General features: G+C 41.7%; 1 protein-coding gene and 1 long non-coding RNA gene across 3 annotated transcripts in view; one reads left to right on the top strand and one right to left on the bottom strand.

Moving 5' to 3' along the window:
• Nucleotides 1–22,647, bottom strand: part of LOC101487169 (gamma-aminobutyric acid receptor subunit gamma-3) — a 198,703-nt gene that overhangs the window by 58,363 nt on the left and 117,693 nt on the right. For both annotated transcript variants that reach the window (XM_004552591.3, XM_076880182.1), the window contains exons 4-6: nucleotides 7,947–8,038; nucleotides 7,373–7,504; nucleotides 2,131–2,213 (exon numbers count right to left, since the gene is read on the bottom strand). In XM_004552591.3, coding sequence (XP_004552648.1) covers nucleotides 2,131–2,213; nucleotides 7,373–7,504; nucleotides 7,947–8,038 — 307 coding nt within the window. The remainder of the gene's footprint in view (nucleotides 1–2,130; nucleotides 2,214–7,372; nucleotides 7,505–7,946; nucleotides 8,039–22,647) is intronic.
• Nucleotides 1–22,647, top strand: part of LOC143414990 (uncharacterized) — an 81,254-nt gene that overhangs the window by 21,939 nt on the left and 36,668 nt on the right. Inside the window, exon 2 of the long non-coding RNA XR_013095601.1 lies at nucleotides 7,406–7,551. This is a non-coding gene — a long non-coding RNA (uncharacterized LOC143414990). The remainder of the gene's footprint in view (nucleotides 1–7,405; nucleotides 7,552–22,647) is intronic.

The raw sequence follows: 22,647 nt of genomic DNA on the forward strand, positions 1-22,647 counted from the left end.
TCTCACACTCAGTCTTTCTCTCATTTCAGTCAGTTTTATTGTTGACAAACTGAACGGTTTGTATTACATTCTAGTCCAACTTACCGTATTTTCACGACCATAAGACGCACTGTACTAAAAGGCGCAGTCTCAGTTATGTGTGCCATTACTGTATTTAACACACACATAAGGCGCACTGAATCATAGGGCGCATACAAGTACCGTATGCGTATTTAAAAATAAAGCGGGAGCAAACCTGAGTTCGGTACCTTACTCACATTTTTATTACCAGTAATCGTCATCATCAACAACAGACAAGCATACAAGTGTGCGTATTTAAAAAATAAAGCAGGAGCAAAACAAAGTTTGGTACTCACATTTTTATCATCAAACCCATCGAAGTCCTCATCCTCTGTGTCTGAATTGAGCAACTAGTTTTTTCACATCGGCTGTGAGATGGGCACGCATAGTCACAGATTAAGAGCGATGGTGATGCGTGGAAAAAACCACCTGGTCTCCTTACATACACCTCCCTCAGCCACTCTTTCATCATTTCCTCATCCATCCAGCCCTTTTCATTTGCCTTAATGATGATTCCTGCTGGAAACTTCTCTTTAGGCAAAGTCTTTCTCTTAAAAATCACCATAGGCGGCAGTTTCTGTCCATTAGCATGGCAGCCAAGCACAACAGTAAAAGAAGACTTTTCGTGCCCCGTTGTGCGTATCGCTAGCGTGCTGGTCCCCTTCTTCTCCACAGTGTGACTCACCGGGATGTCAAAAGTGAGCGGGACCTCGTCCATGTTTGTGATGTGGCTGGGCTGGATGTTTTTGTCGCCGATGTGTTTGCTGCAGTAGGAGCGGAAGATGGCCAGCTTTTCCTTATAATCCGCTGGAAGTTGCTGCGCTGCCGTAGTCCTGGTCCGGATGGAAAAATGGCACAGTTTCATAAAAAGTGAAAGTGAAACTGCTTTTAGCCGAATGGTGACCGTCGAAACGCTTCTCCCGCTCGTTCTTTGCTCGATGATCCACCGCTCGAGTCTTTCCTCCAACTCGAGCCACCTCGCCTTACGTCCGCGGAAACTCAGCTGCGTTTTCTTGACCTGCCGGAGCTTGTTTTCTAGCTTCCTCCATTTGCGAACCATCGATTCGTTAATCTTAAATTCTCTCGCTGCTGCTCGATTTCCATGTTCCTCCGCGTAGCTGATGGCCTTCAGTTTAAACTGTGCTTCATAAGCCTGTCTCTTTGCCATTTTCAGGGTTGCGCCCACACTTCACCCTTTAGCGTTCTCATGGTGTTCTCTACTACGTCCTCCTTACAACACAGGGCGCACTGCGCTATAGGGCGCGCCGTACTTTTTGAAGAAAATCTAAGACTTTTAAGTGCGCCTTATGGTCGTGAAAATACGGTAACTGGAATGTTAAGTTCAGTGTGTGAATGGGTGAATGACTGAATGTAGTGTGAAGCGCTTTGGGGTCCTTAGGGACTAGAAAAGCGCTATACAAATGCAGGCCATTTACCATTTACCATTTTAACTGAATACAACCATCCAGTCCACGAAAAAATTGTTTGTAACAAAATATCGATTTCTGCTGTCCCTGTATCGATACATTATTAGCAAACAAAATATCACGATACTACACAGTATCGATTTTTTCTCCCACCCCTACTGTTAGGTCAGTTCCTTGATGATTAATATGCAAAGTGTATTATCCAAAAAGCTGCTTTCTCTTTTCTCACTTCTTAGTTATTGTGTGTGGGGGATTATCATTACATGAACTCAAATTCATAGTTTGGGAGGGAAAAAAAGTCCCAGCCCTGACACTCATCACTGAATGATGCTCAAATGCTCCAGTGATTTTAATACCTAAATAAGTCCTTAATATGTTTCTTTACTGTTTTCATACTTTCAGTCATCTGTAAGGCACTTTGAACTGCACTAGCCCACACAAAAGATGCTATACAAATAAAGTTTGATTGACTGATAGCACTTTTTCACTTAGCCTTTAGTTCACTTTCTATTTGGTTTCCATTTTTTCTCCAGGACGTTTCCCGCCTGCTTTCAAAGTCTTGCCCTAGAGGTGTATAGGCACGAGTATCTGCATATTTATGTGTGTTTTCCGTGTCTGTGTGCATGCTAATCCCAATACTCACAGCTAGAGAAGACGAGAGGACAGGAGTGTTCATCCATTGGGAAATTATGGAGCTGCAGCTGGCACTCTGCGTTGATGGTCATCCTGAAGAGTAAGACAAGTGCAGAGGGACAGAAGCACTTAGACAAAGATATTCAAGGCAGTAAACTGCTTTGGATGCTTCATTTCTCGGCCCATGAAGCACATGGTCTGAGTGCACTGGATTCATCACTGCTTATATCACATTATGCACTACAGTATAAGAGCACTGGCTTCCACCCAGATAGTACAGGTTCACACTTGGTTGCTTGGTTGATGTGTAAAATCCCTGAAAATGGCACAAATGTTTCATCATCAGTATCAGGTCTGGTTTTTCACACATGTCAGGACTCCAAGGCATGTCAGCTTCTAAAAACAGCAGTTCTCAGCTAAGATCACTGGACAAGTCAATACACAGGCTGTTAAGGAAAAGCAGCAGTGATTAAAAAGACACATCATACAAGTAAGGTAAAAACTTAAATCCAATTCAAGTTATATGCTCTACGTGTCACTTTAATAAATCAAAATGATAAGGGCTGTAAAAATGACAGTCATGAAAATGGGCTTTTTCTTTGACTTGTGTTGTTGTGTCTTTGTCGCTGCTACAATTCCTCATTAAACGCCTGACGTGGAGCACAAAAGAGGAGCCTTTGTCAAAGCAGGAAGGGGGCTGCCTCGCTCGTCTTGTTCCGAGGTGAACAAAGTGCAGATGATGTACAGTTTCAATTTGCATTTTTGCTTCCATCCTTGTCGGGAGTCGGAAAAGCCAAATTGTGAGAGTGGAGCTGAGGTGAAAAAGAACAAGCAGCAACGAACACGGCGGAGATGAGAGAGATGTGTCAGTCAAGGCGAATATGGCCTAAATATATGTCTCTTTGACACTTAATAACCTGCTAACGAAGCAAGACTTTTCAAATTCATCACAGAAAGAAACGCTAGAAATAATAAAATGAGCTCTTAAAAGCAAAAACTTTTAGGCCAAGTGTGTTTGTGTGAATGAGGCATGTTGTATAAAGCGCTATGAGTGCTCAAGAAAAATAGAAAAGCCCTACATTACAACTGACCAATTTACCACAAGCCCCACCCACCTGCTTTTCAAACCTGTTTTGGAGATGCAGCCAATCAGAAAATTTTAGTTCAGTTCCCTCTTCTACTGAAGACAGCTTTCTTCTGTTTTAAGATCCAGTATCAGATTACAAAATGATTTTTTGAACTCCCCTTTAACTGCTACTGAAATACTTTGTAGAGTTGATGGAAACAGCCACATCGGCTGCTAATTCCTGTGGGTGTGTCACCACAAGTGACCTCTTTCACATTAGAGATAATCATTAAGTCTTTTGTTGATATTAAAATATTGATTAGTGCAGGTATAAACTTGGTGTTTCACAGCAGTGCATTTTAATCTTGAACCCCTGTTGATAACAGGCATATCTATGGCTCAATTTAGAAGTTCATGATCACACTGTTATTAACCTCTACAACATCCAAAATCATCCTGCTACAATTATTCCTCCCATAAATTAAAAATGGAAGTGGGCTGTCTGAAAAGTGGCTCCCTTCTGAGTATTTGCACAAGCAGACATCACAGCATACCCAGGGAACTAACCGAAATTTGCCAGTCAAGACAAAGGAATAAAATGCCAGAGTCTTACACCCTAGTCATTTTGGGAAATGCTGTTTATTTAATTTATTTGCCTCCATGACGGGACCTGAACTGTCCTGAAATAGCAGCAGCTGTGCATCAGCTCCACAAAATGTCTGAAAACAAACACTCAAGGTGGTTCCTTGCCATTAGGCCAGCTCTAGCTCGAAATACTAGATGCACAGGTGAAATTTGATCTTCAAGACAGAAAAAAAGCTCATGTCAGAGCTTGAGGACTCATAAACCCAGATGCCACTCCAATTTAAAAGGAACCCGTCCACTCGAATCCTGAGTGTTTTCTGTTGTAGGTGCAGTCACACAGTTGGGTGGGTGGGGGTGGGGGGGTTGTCATAAGGCCATCACCTTCACCTGTGTGTCATTACTCAGCCACTGAAAGGCTGTCAGAGCGAAAGCAACAAAATGAAAAGAAACACAAGGGTTTTATCTTACTGCACCAAAGGTAAAGAATGCTATGTGGTACAGAAACTCATGTAAAGGGTGAAAGATGCAGTTAGAATTTAAAAAGATACAAATCAAAATCGCATTGCTGTGTGTTCTGTATGTGTGGGAGGTGCTGCTTTCTACAACAACCAATATCAGATTATTTGCTGTTACTAAAATGATTTATACAACTGTAATGTTCCTGAGATTTTATTTTACTCTTTATTGTTCTGGATCTGCCTTCTGTTTTTCTCTGTCTGTGTCTTCCTGTTTGTCTATGTGACTCACCAACTGCAGTCAAATAGTGAATTTTATTCCTGAAGGTGTTTTTGCATGGCAGCTAGAGCAGGGCGATATGGCCAAAAATATATATCACGATATATATTTGAAAATTTGCGATAACGATATAACTGACGATATAATTTCTGCGAGACAAAATACAACTCCACAACTTCACTAGCGCAAAAAAAAAACAAAACACCATCCATTTATTTCACTTAAACAAGCAGCTGTTTTTTTATGTGCATTGAAGCTATATAAACATTTAACAGTGCAAATGCAAATTCCTTGCTGAAAGTTTAACCAAAAGGCATTTCCAGTAGAAATGGGCTGACATATCCTGAGCATAACCATGTATAATATCCACTGAAGTTAAAAAGAGGTGCTTTGCTACATTTAACTGCAGTGTGCCAAATAAAAAAGTCAAATATGTATTTTTCGGACCACAAGGTGCACGGGATTATTAGGCACATTAAGCGAAACAAAGCAGTCAGATAAATCAAACTTTATTCAACTCATTCTTCTTGCTTCCTCCACTTCTGTACCATTGATTCGTTAATGCTGTATTCTATCACAGCTGCTCTATTCCCATGTTGTTGCAGTATATTAATGACTAACCTCATATTGTGGATGGATTATCTCAGTTGTTCTCCTGACTGAAGTTTGGCCTGTTTACAGCATCCTAGCATGCGATTGCATTTGTCTCTAACCATCAGGAACCTTCACGTTAACTTTTATCGAGTGGAAAAGTGTTAGCGTTCATCCTCCAGCTTTTCTGTTTATGTTATGCTAACATAGCTGTGTCGCTAGCAGTCACGTAGCACATCATTATATACCAGCTAGCCCTACTTCAGTAACCCTACAAACGTCACTGCTGTGTAGCTTCCTGTCTTCATTTATGTTGGAAGTGATAGCAGAGCTGTACGTTAGATTTTTTCAGAAATCTCTCAGTCAGAACATGCAATATCATGCTTAGGTAACTAGCGAAACTAGCGAGCTAACTTCCGCTAACTTCTAACTCTGTTAAATGTAATGAATTCTGTTTTCATGGATGCCTGGGTGTTAAACATCATAGTTACACCTGGTAAAGCAGCAACGCTGATCGTTTTATTAAAGATGGAAGAATTTAGACAGTTTCTGATGTTCGTTTGACTTCGGGACCTTAAAGGACGGAGTTTAGGACCCAGATTACTCCCAGATTTACGAGCACCTTAGTCCGACAAATAGGCCTACGGCAATAACGACGGCCGCTTGCATGTTCTACAAAAAAATGTGCTTTGTTGTGTATCTGACGGACAAACACCAAACCAGTTAAGTTGCACCATTTTTACAGTCTAATTCTGGTTCATCCGTTTCACTCAACAATCTGCTTTCCCCATTCTCATTCTCCGTTACGCCGTGCTTTTTCATCAATGCGCATGCGCGTTCTACCCATATTCTATCGCGATAATTCATTTTCTTATCATTGCCTAGCATTGTACCGGTATTACCGTGAGCGGTATAATATGGCGCAGCTATAATAATGGCTGGTCTTTGAATGCTAAAGGAAAGCACCCTGTTGTTCCTTTTGTTACCTCCTCAAACATAGCATACACTGGCCCGTTCTGCATGAATGGAAAGGAAGATAACGCCATCTAACAAACAATAATATATATTAAACAGTTTCATTTATATGCCGCTTATTCACAAGGTCAAGACCCTAAAGTATTCCAAAGAAACCCCCAAAATCGCATGAGCCCCTATAAGCAAGCACTTAGTGACAGTGGGAAGGAAAAACTCCCTTTTAACAGGAAGAAACCTCTGGCAGAACCAGCCTGAAGGAGGGGTAGCCTTACGCAGTGATCAGTTGACTGTTCATAGTTCTATCAATGCGGTCTATTGGTATTAATTATTAGACTTCAGTCACAGAACACCTTAAGAAAGGCAAGTCTCATCTCTTTAACAGAAAGACAAGATACAAATGGATAGCAATCTGCATGTTCAGGTTGATTCTACTTTCAAAGATTTACTTTTGGCAGCCGACAGCCAATGCTCCAGTTTTAGCTCTTTCCTGCTAAGGGCAAAGTATCAGAGAAATTAGGGTTTGGATTTTCAAATGTGATGATTTCTTTCTTTTTTATTTCTTTGTGAATATAAACAATTGATTTTAGACAAAGCTACAAAATGAAACTTTTTTTTCCTTTAACAAAAACATATATTTATTGTAAAAGACCCACTTGCAATACCTTCACATCCCACCAGGGGGCAACAAGAAATATTTAAAGAGTTATAACACTAAATTACAGACGGAGCTACAGTGACATCACCCATAGCTTCAAATGTTTTCTTTTGTTGCCATCTTGGTCTTTCGAAATCAAACATGATAACGAGGGGCACATTTGACTGTGAGATTGCAGCCTGATTGGCTAATGACTTGTCAGTCACAAGTTGTTGGCCAATAATATCACAGGTAAATCCTGTTTTCTGGTACTGTTTTTGGACTTAATTTAAAATGTATGAAAAAACAGTGAATCTGCCAGTAAAGCCAACAGAAGTCTTTCCTCATTGACTTCTTTCTTCTTTTGTCTTTTTTGCAGCCACAAATCTGGATTGCTATGGTCCCATACAGATAGGTTCATCCATCTGGCTCTTTAGACAGACTAAAGTCCAAATGTCTTTTATTGTCTGTACTCAATGTCAACACTGGTGGCAGAATTTTGTTTATCCACAATATACAGTTGGCATTAAGAATCAGAATAGAGGGAGTATTTCTCATGAAAAGATTTTTTTTACCAGCAGTCATTGGCTGTGATATGTCTGCTCTCGATTTTTGTTCTTTTATCTTCCTGTTCTGTGTGTTTCCATGTGTTTTGAAGGGTTTTACCTCAGAGTATAAAGTATTTTCCCATTGTTCCAGATCCGGAGCAGCTGATTGGGCGTCGTTATCCAGTGAGAATCGGCGTTCTTGGAATTTCTAAAGATGGTGTCGGGCAGCCAGATCAGACCGACCATATTGCTGGTTGAAAAAGAGGGAAATTGATACAGAGAGAGAGAGGAAAGGAGGTAAGACTGATTCCCTCAGATTTCTTTGAAATGCACGAGGCTGCACTCATTCCCAATAAGAGCATAATAAAATACTCGGGTAACTAGGGGAAAACAAAGCACATCAATCAATTTGTTCCATTAATTACAGACCTCTTCCAAAGAGAGAGAGACAGAGGGAGTGAAGAATATTGCTTTATCATATGAAAATGTTCAAATAGTAGATGCTAAAGTGGTGAAAAATAGCCACAGCAGTAGTTCATTTTAAAAAAGAGATCTAGTATAATTATCACTACATTGGTATTGATTCACCCACAAAGCTGATATATTTAGGAGTTTTTTTAATAAACGTTCCTGTATATTTGCAGCATGTCTTTGCTAAACTTTATAGTATGTCTTTACTTAATCTAATATACCTGTTGAGGGTTAGAATCCGCATGCTGCTGCTGTTATACCTCAGACGGGTGTCCACCCAAGTCTGGGCGAAGATAATATCGATCTGGTACTCCTGGGAAGAGAAAAGTAGAGTCAATATAAAGATCTGACAACCCGTGTTAGAGAAGAATAAAGGCAGAAAGAGACGTGCAGCCAGAAGTCTGTGTGCTAAGCAGCCAGTCGAATCCTTCGAGAAGAGCCAAGAATGTGTTTGTCTGAACACAAATGTGTCCACATCAAAGAAAAATACAAAAGCACTGCAGCCCTCGCTGCAAACATTCAATACATATTATGCTTTTGATATGGAAATTAAATTACACCATCTCACAAACTGTTTGCTTCAGCACATTTCCTTCACCTCAGCCCAACCCTGCGTCTAATTGTGAGGTTTTTAAAAAAAATACTGAATCCAATGTTGTGTTTTTGGGAATGTTAATATTATCTCTGTCTTAGAAGAGTGGATTTGAATCCACCTTTTCTTTGCTGCTTTTTTCCCACAGGTATGTTTATAATCCACCAACCTCGACCCATAACACACTTCAAGTATTTGGAATTTGTAAAACAGCAGAATTAGCTCTCGGAGATTTTAGCACACACATGAAACTTCGATTGAAGCCTGTAGATTCCTCCCGAGAACTTGCATCAAAATAACGGCTAAATATAACCAGGCAAATTAGAGCTGACAAAGAATGTCAGTCATTGATCTTCACTCTCCTTCGGGCAGCAATTAAAAGCATTTATCTTGCAGATACATGTGGGTTCTGCAAGACAGTTGGCTACACACTCTTCATAGTTTACACATCTTAATGGCTGCTATTATTGCTTTATTAATACAGTGAAACACCTGCTTTGTGTGCAGTTTTGGCTGTGATCAAATTTACAGATACTCTAGAAGATAGTTTAGGCAGTCAATTTAACTGTTCTCACATAGTGCATCCTGCTACTGAAACTCGTTTGCACTTATATCATTAGTGCTTTGCTCACTTATTTTCTAAATTTGCTTGTTTCCCACTAAAATCTATGCTTGCTGCTGTTCATGCATCACTTCTTTGGCACCACCTCCACCCCCACATCTGAGTATAGCCTCTGAGTATACATTCCTCTTCAAAGAAGAGTTGTTATTGTCACTCCCCACTCACTGTCTTCATGTACATTTGGAGGATGGCAGACTAGGAGAATAAGTGTGGGCCAGGCACTGTCATTTGTACATGGAAGTAACAACAGTGTGTGGGCAAGGATGGTGGTAAAACTCCAATGTCAGAGCCTAAATTCATCCCTCACTCTTTCACTTCCCATAGAGACATTATGATGGCGCACTCTGACATCTTAATCTTTTACTCCCCACTTGGAAGTGAAATCAGGAAGTCACGATTGCTTAAGATTTGCTCCTTAATGTTTTACTCACATCCCAAAACGAAGTAAGCACAGGAAATAATCATGTTAAACTACACGATCGACTGGCGACTTTAAACTACAATGTCATATATATATATATATATATATATATATATATATATATATATATATATATATATATATATATATATATATATATATTATTTATTTATTTATTTATTATTATTTTTTTTTTAACAATGCGAAATCATTTTGAATTAAGCAGAAAAAGCCAAGAGTTCAAGTGCATCGTTGTATTATTAAGTCAGATGGTTGAGAACTACTGATACCACTGGCAGGAGATGAGGACCTCCAATTTGGCTAGCAGAAGGTCAGTACAGCAGCTGGAAGGAGTTGCTGTACTGATAAGACGTAAACTATGCCAGTACTGCAGAGATTCAATTTTATTTATACAGCGCCAGATCACAACAACAGTCGCCTCAAGGCGCTCTGTATGTATTATTGTAGGGTCTACCTTGCAATATAGAGAAAAACTCAGCAAACACTTTGGTGATAGTGGGAAGGAAAAACTCCCTTTTAACAGGAAGAAACCTCCGGCACAAACAGGCTCAGGGAGGGGCGGCCAGTTGGGGTGAGAGAAGGAAGACAGGATGAAGGACATGCTGTGGAAGAGAGCCAGAGATTAATAACAAGTATGATTCAGTGCAGAGAGGTCTGTTAACACACAGTGAGTGAAAAATACTCAGGGCTGGATCAGGTGACGCTGTAGGCTGCTGGGGGATTCCCATGATGCACTATCTGTATGCTTTAGCAAAAAAGAAAGTTTTAAGCGTTATCTTAAAAGTAGAGATAGTGTCTGTCTCCCAAATCCAAACTGGAATCTGTTTCTGCAGAAGAGGGGCCTGAAAACTGAAGGCTCTCCCTCCCATTCTACTTTTAAATAGAATGGGAGGGAGAGAAATCTTCCATACTGGACAGTTTTGTCTTTACCCAAATGGTGACTCAACAGATAACCTCACAAAGGCTGTTTTTAGGGCACAGTACTGTACACAAGAACACAATTTCACATTCTAAATGTTTTTTACCTTTTACTAAAACAGACAAGCCAGACTTGACCTGCCTAAAACAGCTGTTACAAAATCTATTACTGCTGCCCTACTGTTGATCATTTGGAGATGATGATGGGGAGAGCCCACACTGACTATGGCACGCAATAATTCAGTCAAGTGAAGCGCCGAGTGTTACGTGCTCTACGCAGTGCAGGTGAACTCACAGCAATGCTCAAATGGGATTTTCTGCTAAAACTAGGTTGTATTTGGGACTGTACCTCCAAGATGGGTCCATTATTCATGGACATTATGCAAAACACTGAAGCCACACTGAGTGTCGGGAGATATGACTGAAACTAACAACGGAGGCTTTCATTATTTCTCCTGGGATCCATTTCAAAGTCAGAAAACAAAGGCATGAAGGGAGTCTGTTACTTATAGCCATTGTGAAGAAGCAAATGAATGATGCAAAGACCTAGGCGAGCTGAACAAAGGTGTCTTGTTTTGTATATTCTCTAATGTAAAGTCAGAGAATAGAGGTTGTAAGTTCATTATTTAGAGCATAAATGTTTCATTTTAGGCTTTAAAATATTCAGAATGTGACACACTATTTCTCTCCTGTCCCCGACTATGTTTTTTAGACAGCAGACAGCAGGCACATGAAGTGCTAGGAAACCCTCACATGATTAAAAATGCATTACTCCTTATGTGAGTTGGAGTTGGACCCACAATCATGAAACCAAAAGGTGTAGGTGGAGATGACAGTTGTTCATGAGAAACCTCTGCTTATGAAATCCTGTATAGTGATACCTACATTTTGCGATATAAAATGAAAGCGCGCTCTCACAATGTCATTTACTTTGCACACACAAACACAATATTATTGGCAAATGAAGGATGGTAGGAAAAATCAACAAATACGTCCCCACTCTTTCAGAATGCAAATACCAGTCAGAATCAGATAATATGAAATCCATTAATAAAGCCAAAGGATGTTGACAGCAAAGCACGTCTGACTGAAATTAATTAGCCTGACTTTAGTGGCATCAGAACAAATAGCTTCCTCCTTATCCGGCCTCATCTTTTTTGCATGGAGGCAGCTTCGCTCCTCGCCCCTTACAGATGTCTTTCATCCACATTTTCCACATTCAGGTACCAAAACATGTTTGCTGAGAGAGCCGATATCCTATCTTTATGGCTGTGTGTTCAGTCAAAGCTTCACTGAGAACTCCCAGAGCCAGAAATGTTTAAAAAAAAATAAAGTGTCTAGATTGGCAGTGACAGGGCTCTAAGGATTAACAGTTTTTTCATGCCTGTAATTACAACGAGTTTTCCATTGTTTTTCTGCCATGTGGAGGGCCTCACCGGAGGTGTCTGTCAGCGGGATTACACAAAAACTACTGAGCCAGATTTCATGAAACTTGATAAAGAGGTGAAGCACGAGCAAAGAAAGAACCCACTAGGTTTTGGTGTGGATTTTGATTGCTTCCTTTAAACTCAGTAGATTGTGCCTTTCTATTGTAACACTTCTTCCTTCAATCAATCATGATGTCAATTTACAGTGAGAATGACAAAAAGTAGAAAAAAATATTTCATTTACTTTTTTTTTTTTTTTTTTTTTTTTTCTAAATGACATCAGAAACAGCAGTATGCGACATTACGTGATGGCAGAGCTTCAGTTCATCCTTTGTCATTTTTTTTTTTTTTTTTTTTTTTTAATAAATAGGACAGGGGGAATGAATGAGAGAGAGAGGGGGAGAGAAAGAAAGAAAACCAAAGGGGAGAAGAGACGGTGAGAAGGGGGGGGAAGAGAGAGAAAAAAAAAAAAACTCCTGGGTCACCTGTATGGAGGAAAAAAAAAAAACAAACAAACAAACAAAAACAAACAGAGGAGACAGCAAACAACAAAGAGCAACATAATAATAGAGAAAACAAAGCACCATCACAATAAACTAGCTAGTCATAGATATCAGTATTTACTAAGTAATAAACGATATTGTGCAGCACGCAAGATAGACAGCGCACAGTGTGCTTTGAGGCAGCAGCCAAGAAAGCTTTAGTCCGCGTCTGTGAATACCCATGTGTGCATACCTGTGTGGATCAGCATGCTTGCATTCCAAAGGTTTCTCCATGTAATGATCTGCTAGGGAGTGTGGGGGGGCCACAGCCCCGTCCTCCAGGGTGTGAAGCGGGTATGGAGGAGATCAAAACTCCAGACATCCAGAGGCCCCCAGAACACAAGAGACCATGGAAGACCAACAGAGGGGCAGCCGCGCCACTGTCCCAGTAAGAGCTGAGGAGAGCCCCAGATGAGGGCTCGCCCAGCAGCCGCGGAGCAGAAGTCAGGGGGAGTTGCAGTGACGCGCCCGTGAGCTCCGCCGGCCCCCAGCTGCGCCTGAGTGACCGAGCCCTAGGCCGAGAGGCCGGGGGCACCCCACCTCCAAAGGGGCCCGAGCGAGCCCCAGGCCCCAGGCCCCGACAAGCGGCCGCCAAGGAGTGAGCCGGTGTGTACCCGGACGCCCACCCCCAGACACAAAGAACCACCAACACACCGACACCTGAGGGAGTCCGCCACCGGCAGGGGAAGTGGTGGTGGGTGGAGATAGGCCTCCAAACCTTGGAGGGCCTGAGGTGTCCCCAGAGAGGTGGCGTCTGATACCCAACCTGACATATAGACACAGACATACAGGCACACACAGACACAAACATCCATTCCCACCCTCATGCTCTCATATGCACTCATATGCACACAAAAATATTTCATTTACAAAAAATCATTTCATTAATGAATATGACTTTTGCCCCTTTAGTAATTCAGATTTTCCAGGTCCAGAAACCCCAACTATGGTATAGCATTAACAGAAATATGCTGCTCATTCAGGTGATAGTTTCACTTTACTTCAATTTATTCAAAACAACAGAGGCTGTCGTTGTCACTTGTGATATGTAGAAAATATTTATTGAAGTTTTTCAAGCTAAGCCCATTCAGTATAGTAGAACAACGTGCATCCCAGAGTTCTCTGTGGATAAATAAGGCAAACAAAGGCCTTTCACCCAGGAGACTGTGGTATTCTCACTTAGATCAAATTTGACCTTAAAACTTTAAATTACTGGATTTAGACTTATTTTTTCTGTTGACATTTGATCTCATTTCAGAAGCAATGTTTGTTGTTGTATTGTTTTATATATATATATATATGTATATATATATATATATATATGTATGTGTGTGTGTGTGTGTATATATATATATATATATATATATATATATATATATATATATATATATATATATATATAAAACTGCATATCTATAATATTCCAAAGTAATGTAAAGCACCCTGACATGATTGCTGGCGTTATATAAATCTAATCGATCTTGTTAGCTTTATGAAAAAGTTTTAGATCATCGCAACATTGTGATTGATGATTTGCATTGATGATCCTGGAGAAACATTAATTATGTTATCTAGTATGAACAACAGGTTGCCCGTGACTTGCTGGAAGACATCCCTTTTTTTATGAGTTAACAGTGGAAGCAGCATGGTGACTTCACCAAAATACATGCAGGAGGTAGGTAGGTGACTGATGACTCTGAATTGCCCATAGGTGTAAATTACTGTGTTAGGCCCTGCAACAGACTGGTAACCCATCCAGGGTGTACCCCACATCTTTGTCTATGGTACCTGTGATGGGCTCCAGCTATCCCCCCATGACCCTGAATTGAATAAGTGGATGAAAATGGAAAGATGGATGCTGTGACAAGGAAGGCTTATAAGCTATATAATTAACCATTTAAGCGAATATGAACTCTAAGTAAAACTACTGATTACCCTTATTTCCCTCCAGCCTTTACATGATCCCAGCCACCTCCAGTCAAATCTTACTGTCCTGCTCTTAAAAAGAATTCCACCAAGCAATCTCTGCTTGGCACTTGCAGTAAGTGCACAGTATTAACTGAAGCCATCAATATTATATTAACCGGTTGGAAGAGATTGATTTCAAAGCAAAATGTAATTGTTTCACTGGTGTGACCTTCAAGCTGACGTCAGTGCAACTCACCGCTTCCTGCTTAGAAGCGGTGAGAATATTACGAGCCTTCCAGCAGCTCGGTGGCAACTCTGTCCCCGATTGAATCACCGATATTGGATTCTGCCAAAATTCTGATTATGTTAAGTTTGTCTTCATTTTATCACTTTGCACAATATTTGTGCATGCTAACCAAACTCTGGTTGAATGCTGCTTACAAATGAATGCATCGATAATAATTACCCAGCACTAAAATGCACACTAACTCCTTTTTAATTTTCACAATTTGGTATGTCTAATTTTCCTTAAATAAGGCTCTGAGCGCTTACAGCAATGATTATATGCTTGTTTCTCTTAGACTGGTTTTCCTACCGGTCATCCCTCAAACTGGGACCTAAGTACAGATACATATATCCTTTTTTCCTGACTACTTCAAACACCTTGCACTATTAAAACAGCACTTAAAAAAAGGAAGAATATAATTTTTTACAAACATCTTGCTATCCCTGAGAATTCAATTCTCTGAGTTAAAATTTGTGTTCTGTGTTCTGACTTTAAATACCACCCATCAGGGAAAGGGTCATGATTGTGTTAAACATCATTGTCCAGTATTTAAAAAACGAATTCTGAGTTCTGCTGATGTTATTATCTCTCTTTATTTTTAAGCAGTGTCTTGGTTTGATGTTCTTTGACCGTTCCATTAATGCCAGTAATCTTTTATCTGTTAAAAAAAGGGACCTTTCACTGGGTATCATCAGAGTAAACTTTCATTTTTTAAACCTGTCCCATGAAGTGTGTGACCTGATTATTAAACAAAATTACAGTTATTTAGCCATTATTATCCAGTATATTAATCATGCTCATATCATTTATAATGTTTTGTTCATGCATGCATGAGAGCACAATCTGATATTGCTGTGTTTGTTAAATAACTACAACAATGTGATAATTGATCCAAAGTGAATGTGTCATGTAGCGCTGTGATTCAAGGCATGGTAGGGAGGTGCATGTTAGTCAGTTTCAGCTGCTTTGCACAGGTGGAGCAGGTGCAATAGAGGGGCAACAACGAGGAAACCCTCCAAAAACAGGAAATGAAATCTTTTCTGTCTATTTTTTTCCATCCCATCGGGAGGACCGATACCTGCTCCATTGTGCAAGGAAGAACAGGATGAGCAGTGCCAGAGTCCTCCAGCAGGCCACTGGTATAAATGTCTCTCATTAAACAATCATAAACAGACTTAGGGCTCAACATCCTGTAGTGTGCCCTGTGCTCACTCTTCATCACCGTGGAGCCCGATTGCCAATGGCCATCGAATATCAGAACTGGCAGATCCACCACTGGCCCTGTGCTTTTGACAGATGAGAGCAGGTTCACCTTCAGCACATGTGACTGATGTGACAGGGTCTGGAGACACCGTGAAGAACATTATGCTGTCTGTAATGTCGTTCAGCATAAACGTGGTGGGTCAGTGATGGCTGGAGAGGCATATCCATGGGGGTACTCACAGAACTCTACAGTTACGACACCCTGACTTTCATTAGGTATAAGGATGAAAATCTTGGACCCAGTGTCAGACTTTCCACTGGTATAGTGGATCCTGGGTTCCTTCTGGTACTTGACAATGCATCCTCTCATGTGGAGAGAGTATGCAGGTAAGTGTTCCTTTATCTTTATTTTTATTTTTTTTAGCTGTATAAAAGGCATCACATATATTATATATTATAGCAGCCATCCAAATTATGATGAATGCACTACATTTTTTGTTTTTTAGCATTTACATAAACATGAGTTCCAACGCTGCAATAATCATTCAGTTCGAAATTTATGTTTAATTAACATAACATCAGTTTACACATAATATAATTGATTTCAGCAAATCTAGCACTGATAATGGGTTACACATTTATAGCAATCTAATTATGTTTGCACTGGTGCAGAATGCAGGATAACTGGCCTGAAGCACTGAAGCAGAGGTGGACCAGCATAGAGTATGGACAATACCTGGCATCCCTTCTCTAGAACAAGCATACAGGTAGAAGGAAATGACGGAGAACTCCATCACTTTTTAAACCAAAAATTTAAAACCCTGGTGTTAGTTCTTGAAAGTCTTCCTTACTGTAGTTTGTTCTTGGGGTCTGCAGGAAGCTCACTCAGTAGCAGCAGTTCTTGTTAAGTTTGTTGGTGTTATCAGGGTTAATTACGAGCAAGTCAACAAAAGAAAATCAATTCAGGCTTCCGTGAATATCAGAATCAGAATCAGAATCAGAATCAGAATACTTTATTGATCCCTGGGGGAAATTATTTTTTGTTACAGTGCTCCATTTTAAACCAACATTAAGACAAGACAGACAATACGCTAACTAAGAATAGTACAATATATACATATATATACATACATACATAAGTCACTTATAAATAAATATTTGGAAAAGAAACATGTGTAGTTGTAGCAGCAAACAGTGTGTTAAGTGGATGCGTTGTACAGGGAGATGGCCACAGGCAGGAATGATTTCCTGTGTCGTTCAGTGGTGCTTTTCGGTAATCTCAGTCTCTCACTGAACGAGCTCCTGTGACTGACCAACATGTCATGGAGTGGGTGGGAGGTGTTATCCAACATTGTCTTTATCTTGGACAGCATCCGCCTCTCCGACACCACCTTGAGGGAGTCCAGCTCCATCCCCACAACATTGCTGGCCTTACGGATCAGTTTATTAAGTCTGTTGGCATCTGCGACCCTCAGCCTGCTCCCCCAGCATGCAACAGCATAGAGGATCGCACTGGCCACCACAGACTCATAGAAAATCCTCAGCATTTTCTGGCAGATGTTGAAGGACCTCAGTCGCCTCAAAAAATAGAGACGACTCTGGCCCTTCCTGTAAAGTGCTGTGGTGTTTTTAGCCCAGTCCAGTTTATTGTCAATGTGTACTCCAAGGTATTTATAGTCCTCCACAATGTCAACACTGACCCCCTGGATTGAAACAGGGGTCAAGTGTTTCCTGGTCTTCCTGAAGTCCACGATCAGTTCCTTGGTCTTTGCCACGTTGAGCTGCAGATGATTCTGCTCACACCACGTGACAAAGGAGTCGACCACAGCCCGGTACTCTGTCTCATCATCCCTGCTGATGCATCCAACCACCGCAGAGTCATCAGAAAACTTCTGAAGATGGCAGGTCTCTGTGCAGTGGCTGAAGTCTGTGGTGTAGAGGGTGAAGAGGAAGGGGGAGAGGACAGTCCCCTGTGGTGCCCCTGTGTTGCTAATCACCTTGTCAGACACACACTGTGGGAGACGTACATATTGTGGTCTTCCTGTCAGGTAATCAACAATCCAGGACACCAGAGAAGCATCCACCTGCATCGCTGCTAACTTATCACCCAGGAGGGTCGGCCTGATGGTGTTGAAAGCACTGGAAAAGTCAAAAAACATGACCCTCACAGTGCTCGCCGGCTGGTCCAGATGGGTGTAGACACGATTGAGCAGGTAGATGATGGCGTCCTCTGTTCCGAGACGAGGCTGATAAGCGAACTGAAGGGGATCCAGATGTGGTCTTACTATGGGTCGCAGCTGGTCCAGGATGAGCCTTTCCAGGGTCTTCATGATGTGGGAGGTCAGTGCCACGGGCCTGTAATCCTGGGGGCCACTGGGACGAGGCGTCTTTGGTACAGGGACGAGGCATGATGTCTTCCACATCACCGGGACCCTCTGCAGACTCAGACTCAGCATAAACAGTTTATGAAAGACTCCACACAGCTGGGGGGCACAGGCCTTGAGGACAAGGGGACTCACTCCGTCTGGTCCAGCAGACTTGCCTGAGTGAAGTCTCCTCATTTGCATCTCAACCTGGTATTGAGTGAAGGTGATGGGTGGGGGAGGGGTGTCAGGAATCTCACAGGAGGCAACATGTGAAGAGAGAGGCTGGCACAGTGGTGTGGCTCTGGATTCCAGGCTGACTGCAGGTGAGGTTGTGGGGGTGGGAGCAGACACTGTGGTGTCGAATCTATTGAAAAACAGATTCAACTCATTGGCTCTATTCTCACCTCCCTCAGCTCCCCTGCTGTTGGTTGGCCTGAATCCAGTGATGGTCTTCATGCCCCTCCACACCTCTCTCATGCTGTTCTGCTGGAGTTTCCACTCCAGCTTCCTCCTGTAATTGTCCTTAGCCTCTCTGATCTTGTCCTTTAGTAACACCTGGACCTTCCTCACCTCCTCTTTGTTGCCCCCTCTGAAAGCCCTCTTCTTGTTGTTGAGGAGGGCTTTGATGTCCTTAGTCACCCACGGCTTGTTATTTGGGTAACAATGAACAGTCTGAGCTGGAACAATGGAGTCGGTGCAGAAAGTTATGTAGTCTGTGATACACTCAGTAAGCCCATTGATGTCCTCGGCGTGAGGCTCACAGAGTGTTTCCCAGTCGGTCACCTCGAAACAGCCCTGTAGTTCCGCTATTGCCTCCTCTGACCACCTCCTAACAGTCCTGGTGGTCACAGGTTCCCTCCTCACAATTGGCACATAGCGGGGGGTGAGGTGAATCAGGTTATGATCTGACCTACCAAGTGGGGGGAGGGAGGAGGAGCTGTATGCATCCTTGACGTTAGCATACAGTAAGTCTAAAGTTTTCTCTCCCCTGGTGGGACAGTCCACATATTGTTTGAATGTTGGTAGTGTATTGTCCAGTGATACATGGTTGAAGTCACCCGAGATCACAATAAAGGCACTCGGGTGCTGAGTCTGTAGCCGAGCTATGGCAGAGTGGATAGTGTCACATGCAGCTGTGGGGTTAGCAGAGGGGGGAACATAAACAGCCACCAAGATGACGTGAGAGAATTCCCTGGGTAAATAATACGGCCTGAGTCCAACAGCACACAGTTCAGTGTCCGGGCAACAAATCCTTTCTTTGATTGTTATGTTGGCAGGGTTACACCACCGGTTGTTAACTAAAACAGCAAGCCCACCTCCTTTACGCTTACCGCTAGCGATGCTGTCCCTGTCCGCCCGAACAGTGTGGAAGCCTTCCACGGAAGCATTCTCATCGGGAATGACCTGGTGCAGCCATGATTCGGTGAAACACATCAGGCTACACTCTCGGTATTCCCTCTGACTCCGTACTAGTGCTGAGAGCTCGTCGATTTTACTTGCCAACGATCGCACATTTCCCATCACGATAGACGGCAGACACGGTTTAAACCTCCTCCTCGCTTCGAGCCTCCGCTGTCTCACCGTCACCTTTTTTCTTCTCTTCTGTCCTTGACCTCTGCATCCCCGATGTGTTTTCCTCCAAATTTCAGCTGGTACTTCTGCGGGCACTTCTGCGGGCCTGGCCAGCGAGCCGGCCGGCATCAGGGCGATCAGCTGATCTCTGGAGTAAACAGTCGGTGCGTGTAGGAGATGTGCCGCGGTCCCGTTCCATGATAAAAGTAACAGTTCCACGGCCACCAGAAGAACAAAAACTCTCTCAATCCACATGATTGAGTAAGAGATAGAAAACGGAGGAAAATACAAGTCAGAAAAAAAAAAAAAAAAAAAAAGAATACGTAAGAAAAAAGAGCTAAACTAAGAGAAAAGCAGGAGCGACTGTAACAGGCTGCACGCTGGTTGGTGCATGCCACCATTACAGCTTGCACATAATGAACTCTACTTCATTACTGCTTCTACTTCATTGCTGATCAAGTAGAATCTTGCGAGCTCTGAAATATTGTCTTGCACTTTATTATAATGCTTTGCCAAAAAAAACAAATCTCAAACTTAAACACATATCACTGACTAATGTACTTCCTCAGGCAAAACCAATGCATCATAATTGTTATAAATATTTATAAGTGAAATATTTATATCTCTCAGACTCTGGAAATTGGTCGCTGGGCTACATCTTCAATCCTTCAAGAAGAAAAATGATTGTTTTTTTTTAAATCTCCAAGTAATGTGTCCACTTCTGGAGTGGTTCTAATGCTACTTCATTACCACAAATGATGTTTAGTTATTTCCTTTTCACTCTAAAAAGTAATTCAAAGACTTAGTAAATATCACTATAAGTTAAATGAGTCTGATAAAATCTATGAATATCCTTTTAGTAATTATTTGAGTTTGATAAATTGCAATAGATGTCTGAAATTTTAACTTATGTGTTTGTGTTAAATTAAGGTATTTATTTACATTTATCTCAGACAAAAAAAATCAGTATGTGGTTCACAGAATACCTTCTTTGCATGTACTTAATATTTTTGTTTAAAATTGAATCAAAATATTTGAGAAACGGGTATCTATACTCATCAGTATCTTGCACTAAAATCATTAGTTATTCAAATCAATATTATTTATTGTCAGCAACTACAACTGAAAAGTGTAAGTAAAGCAGGATAACATAGAGTAATTGAGTATTAGCGAGTGGCAAGAACACATAGCCTCTGGAGGTGGGGTGCCCCCGGCCTCTCGGCCTGGGGCTCGGTCACTCAGGCACAGCTGGGGGCCGGCGGAGCTCACGGGCGCGTCACTGCAACTCCCCCTGACTTCTGCTCCGCGGCTGCTGGGCGAGCCCTCATCTGGGACTCTCCTCAGCTCTTACTGGAACAGTGGCGCGGCTGCCCCTCTGTTGGTCTTCCATGGTCTCTTGTATTCTGGGGGCCTCTGGATGTCTGGAGTTTTGATCTCCTCCATACCCACTTCACACCCTGGAGGACGGGGCTGTGGCCCCCCCACACTCCCTAGCAGATCATTACATGGAGAAACCTTTGGAATGCAAGCATGCTGATCCACACAGGTATGCACGCATGGGTATTCACAGACGCGGACTAAAGCTTTCTTGGCTGCTGCCTCAAAGCACACTGTGCGCTGTCTATCTTGCGTGCTGCACAATATCGTTTATTATTTAGTAAATATTGATATCTATGACTAGCTAGTTTATTGTGATGGTGCTTTGTTTTCTCTATTATTATGTTGCTCTTTGTTGTTTGCTGTCTCCTCTGTTTGTTTTTTTTGTTTGTTTTTTTTTTTTTCTCCATACAGGTGACCCAGGAGTTCTTTTTTTTTCTCTCTCTCTTCCCCCCCCTTCTCACCGTCTCTTCTCCCCTTTGGTTTTCTTTCTTTCTCTCCCCCTCTTTCTCTCATTCATTCCCCCTGTCCTATTTATTTAAAAAAAAAAAAAAAATGACAAAGGATGAACTGAAGCTCTGCCATCACGTAATGTCGCATACTGCTGTTTCTGATGTCATTTAAAAAAAAAAAAAAAAAAAAAAAGAACACATAGCCTCACAGGAAATTTTCCATCATCACAATGGCAGTCAACAGACACAAACTCACGGGGGAGCCACCTGGAAAATTTGCCGGTTATGTGGCCTGGGTGCAAACTGTTAATGTAACGTTAAGGCTGTTTTACTGTAAACCTTCTCAAATGGGGCGATTGTGGCTCAAGAGTTGGCAGTTTGTCTTGTAATCGGAAGGTTGCCGGTTTGAGCCCCAGCTCCGACACTCTTGGTCGTTATGTCCTTGGGCAAGACACTTTACCCGTTGCCTACTGTTGGTGGTCAGAGAGCCCAGTGGCGCCAGTGTCTGGTAGTCTCGCCTCTGTCAGCTGTGGCTACAATGTAACTTGCCATCACTATTGTGTGAATGGGTGGATGACTGAATGTAGTGTAAAGCGCTTTGGGGTCCACAGGGACTAAATACAGGCCCTTTACCATATTTAATTTTAGGTACAATTTTGATTAAGTTCAGTTTACAAAATTAAGTAAATGGAACAAAATTTTGGATTAACTGACCATCTATATTTCAGTTACATTGACCAAGCATGTCAGTGTTATTTACTCAATTTTTTTGTGTGGTTTTCACTTAACCTTACATTTGTTTTTAACTCATGATATCTGTTATATTTACATAATTTTTTCATGTTTGTGTAACAACTACGATTACTCATTTCAACTTGATTTGTTTAAGCTTTACTTATTCAATTGATCAAGTATATTGAACAGATTTGACTGGTTTCCAATCTACTCAATATTTTTCAGTGTAAAAGTGTTGCCTCAAAAATTTTAAGTAAATGTCAGTTTTAGTTTTTAGAGTGATACTCTCCTCATCTGCACTACTGCTCCCCACCCCAACCCACCTTGTCCCCAAATAAACACAATGACCCAGAATGCAATGGTGTAGCATTATCCTGCCAGCAGCCCTCGCGGTGATGCTCCTTGTGTGTGTGACGGGCTGAAAAAAACGGTAAACACGATCATTCATCCGCTGCTTAGGGGTGATGATGAACTTCTGCC

The sequence above is a fragment of the Maylandia zebra genome, linkage group LG23 (genome assembly GCF_041146795.1).
Source record: "Maylandia zebra isolate NMK-2024a linkage group LG23, Mzebra_GT3a, whole genome shotgun sequence".
Lineage (NCBI taxonomy): Eukaryota > Metazoa > Chordata > Actinopteri > Cichliformes > Cichlidae > Maylandia > Maylandia zebra.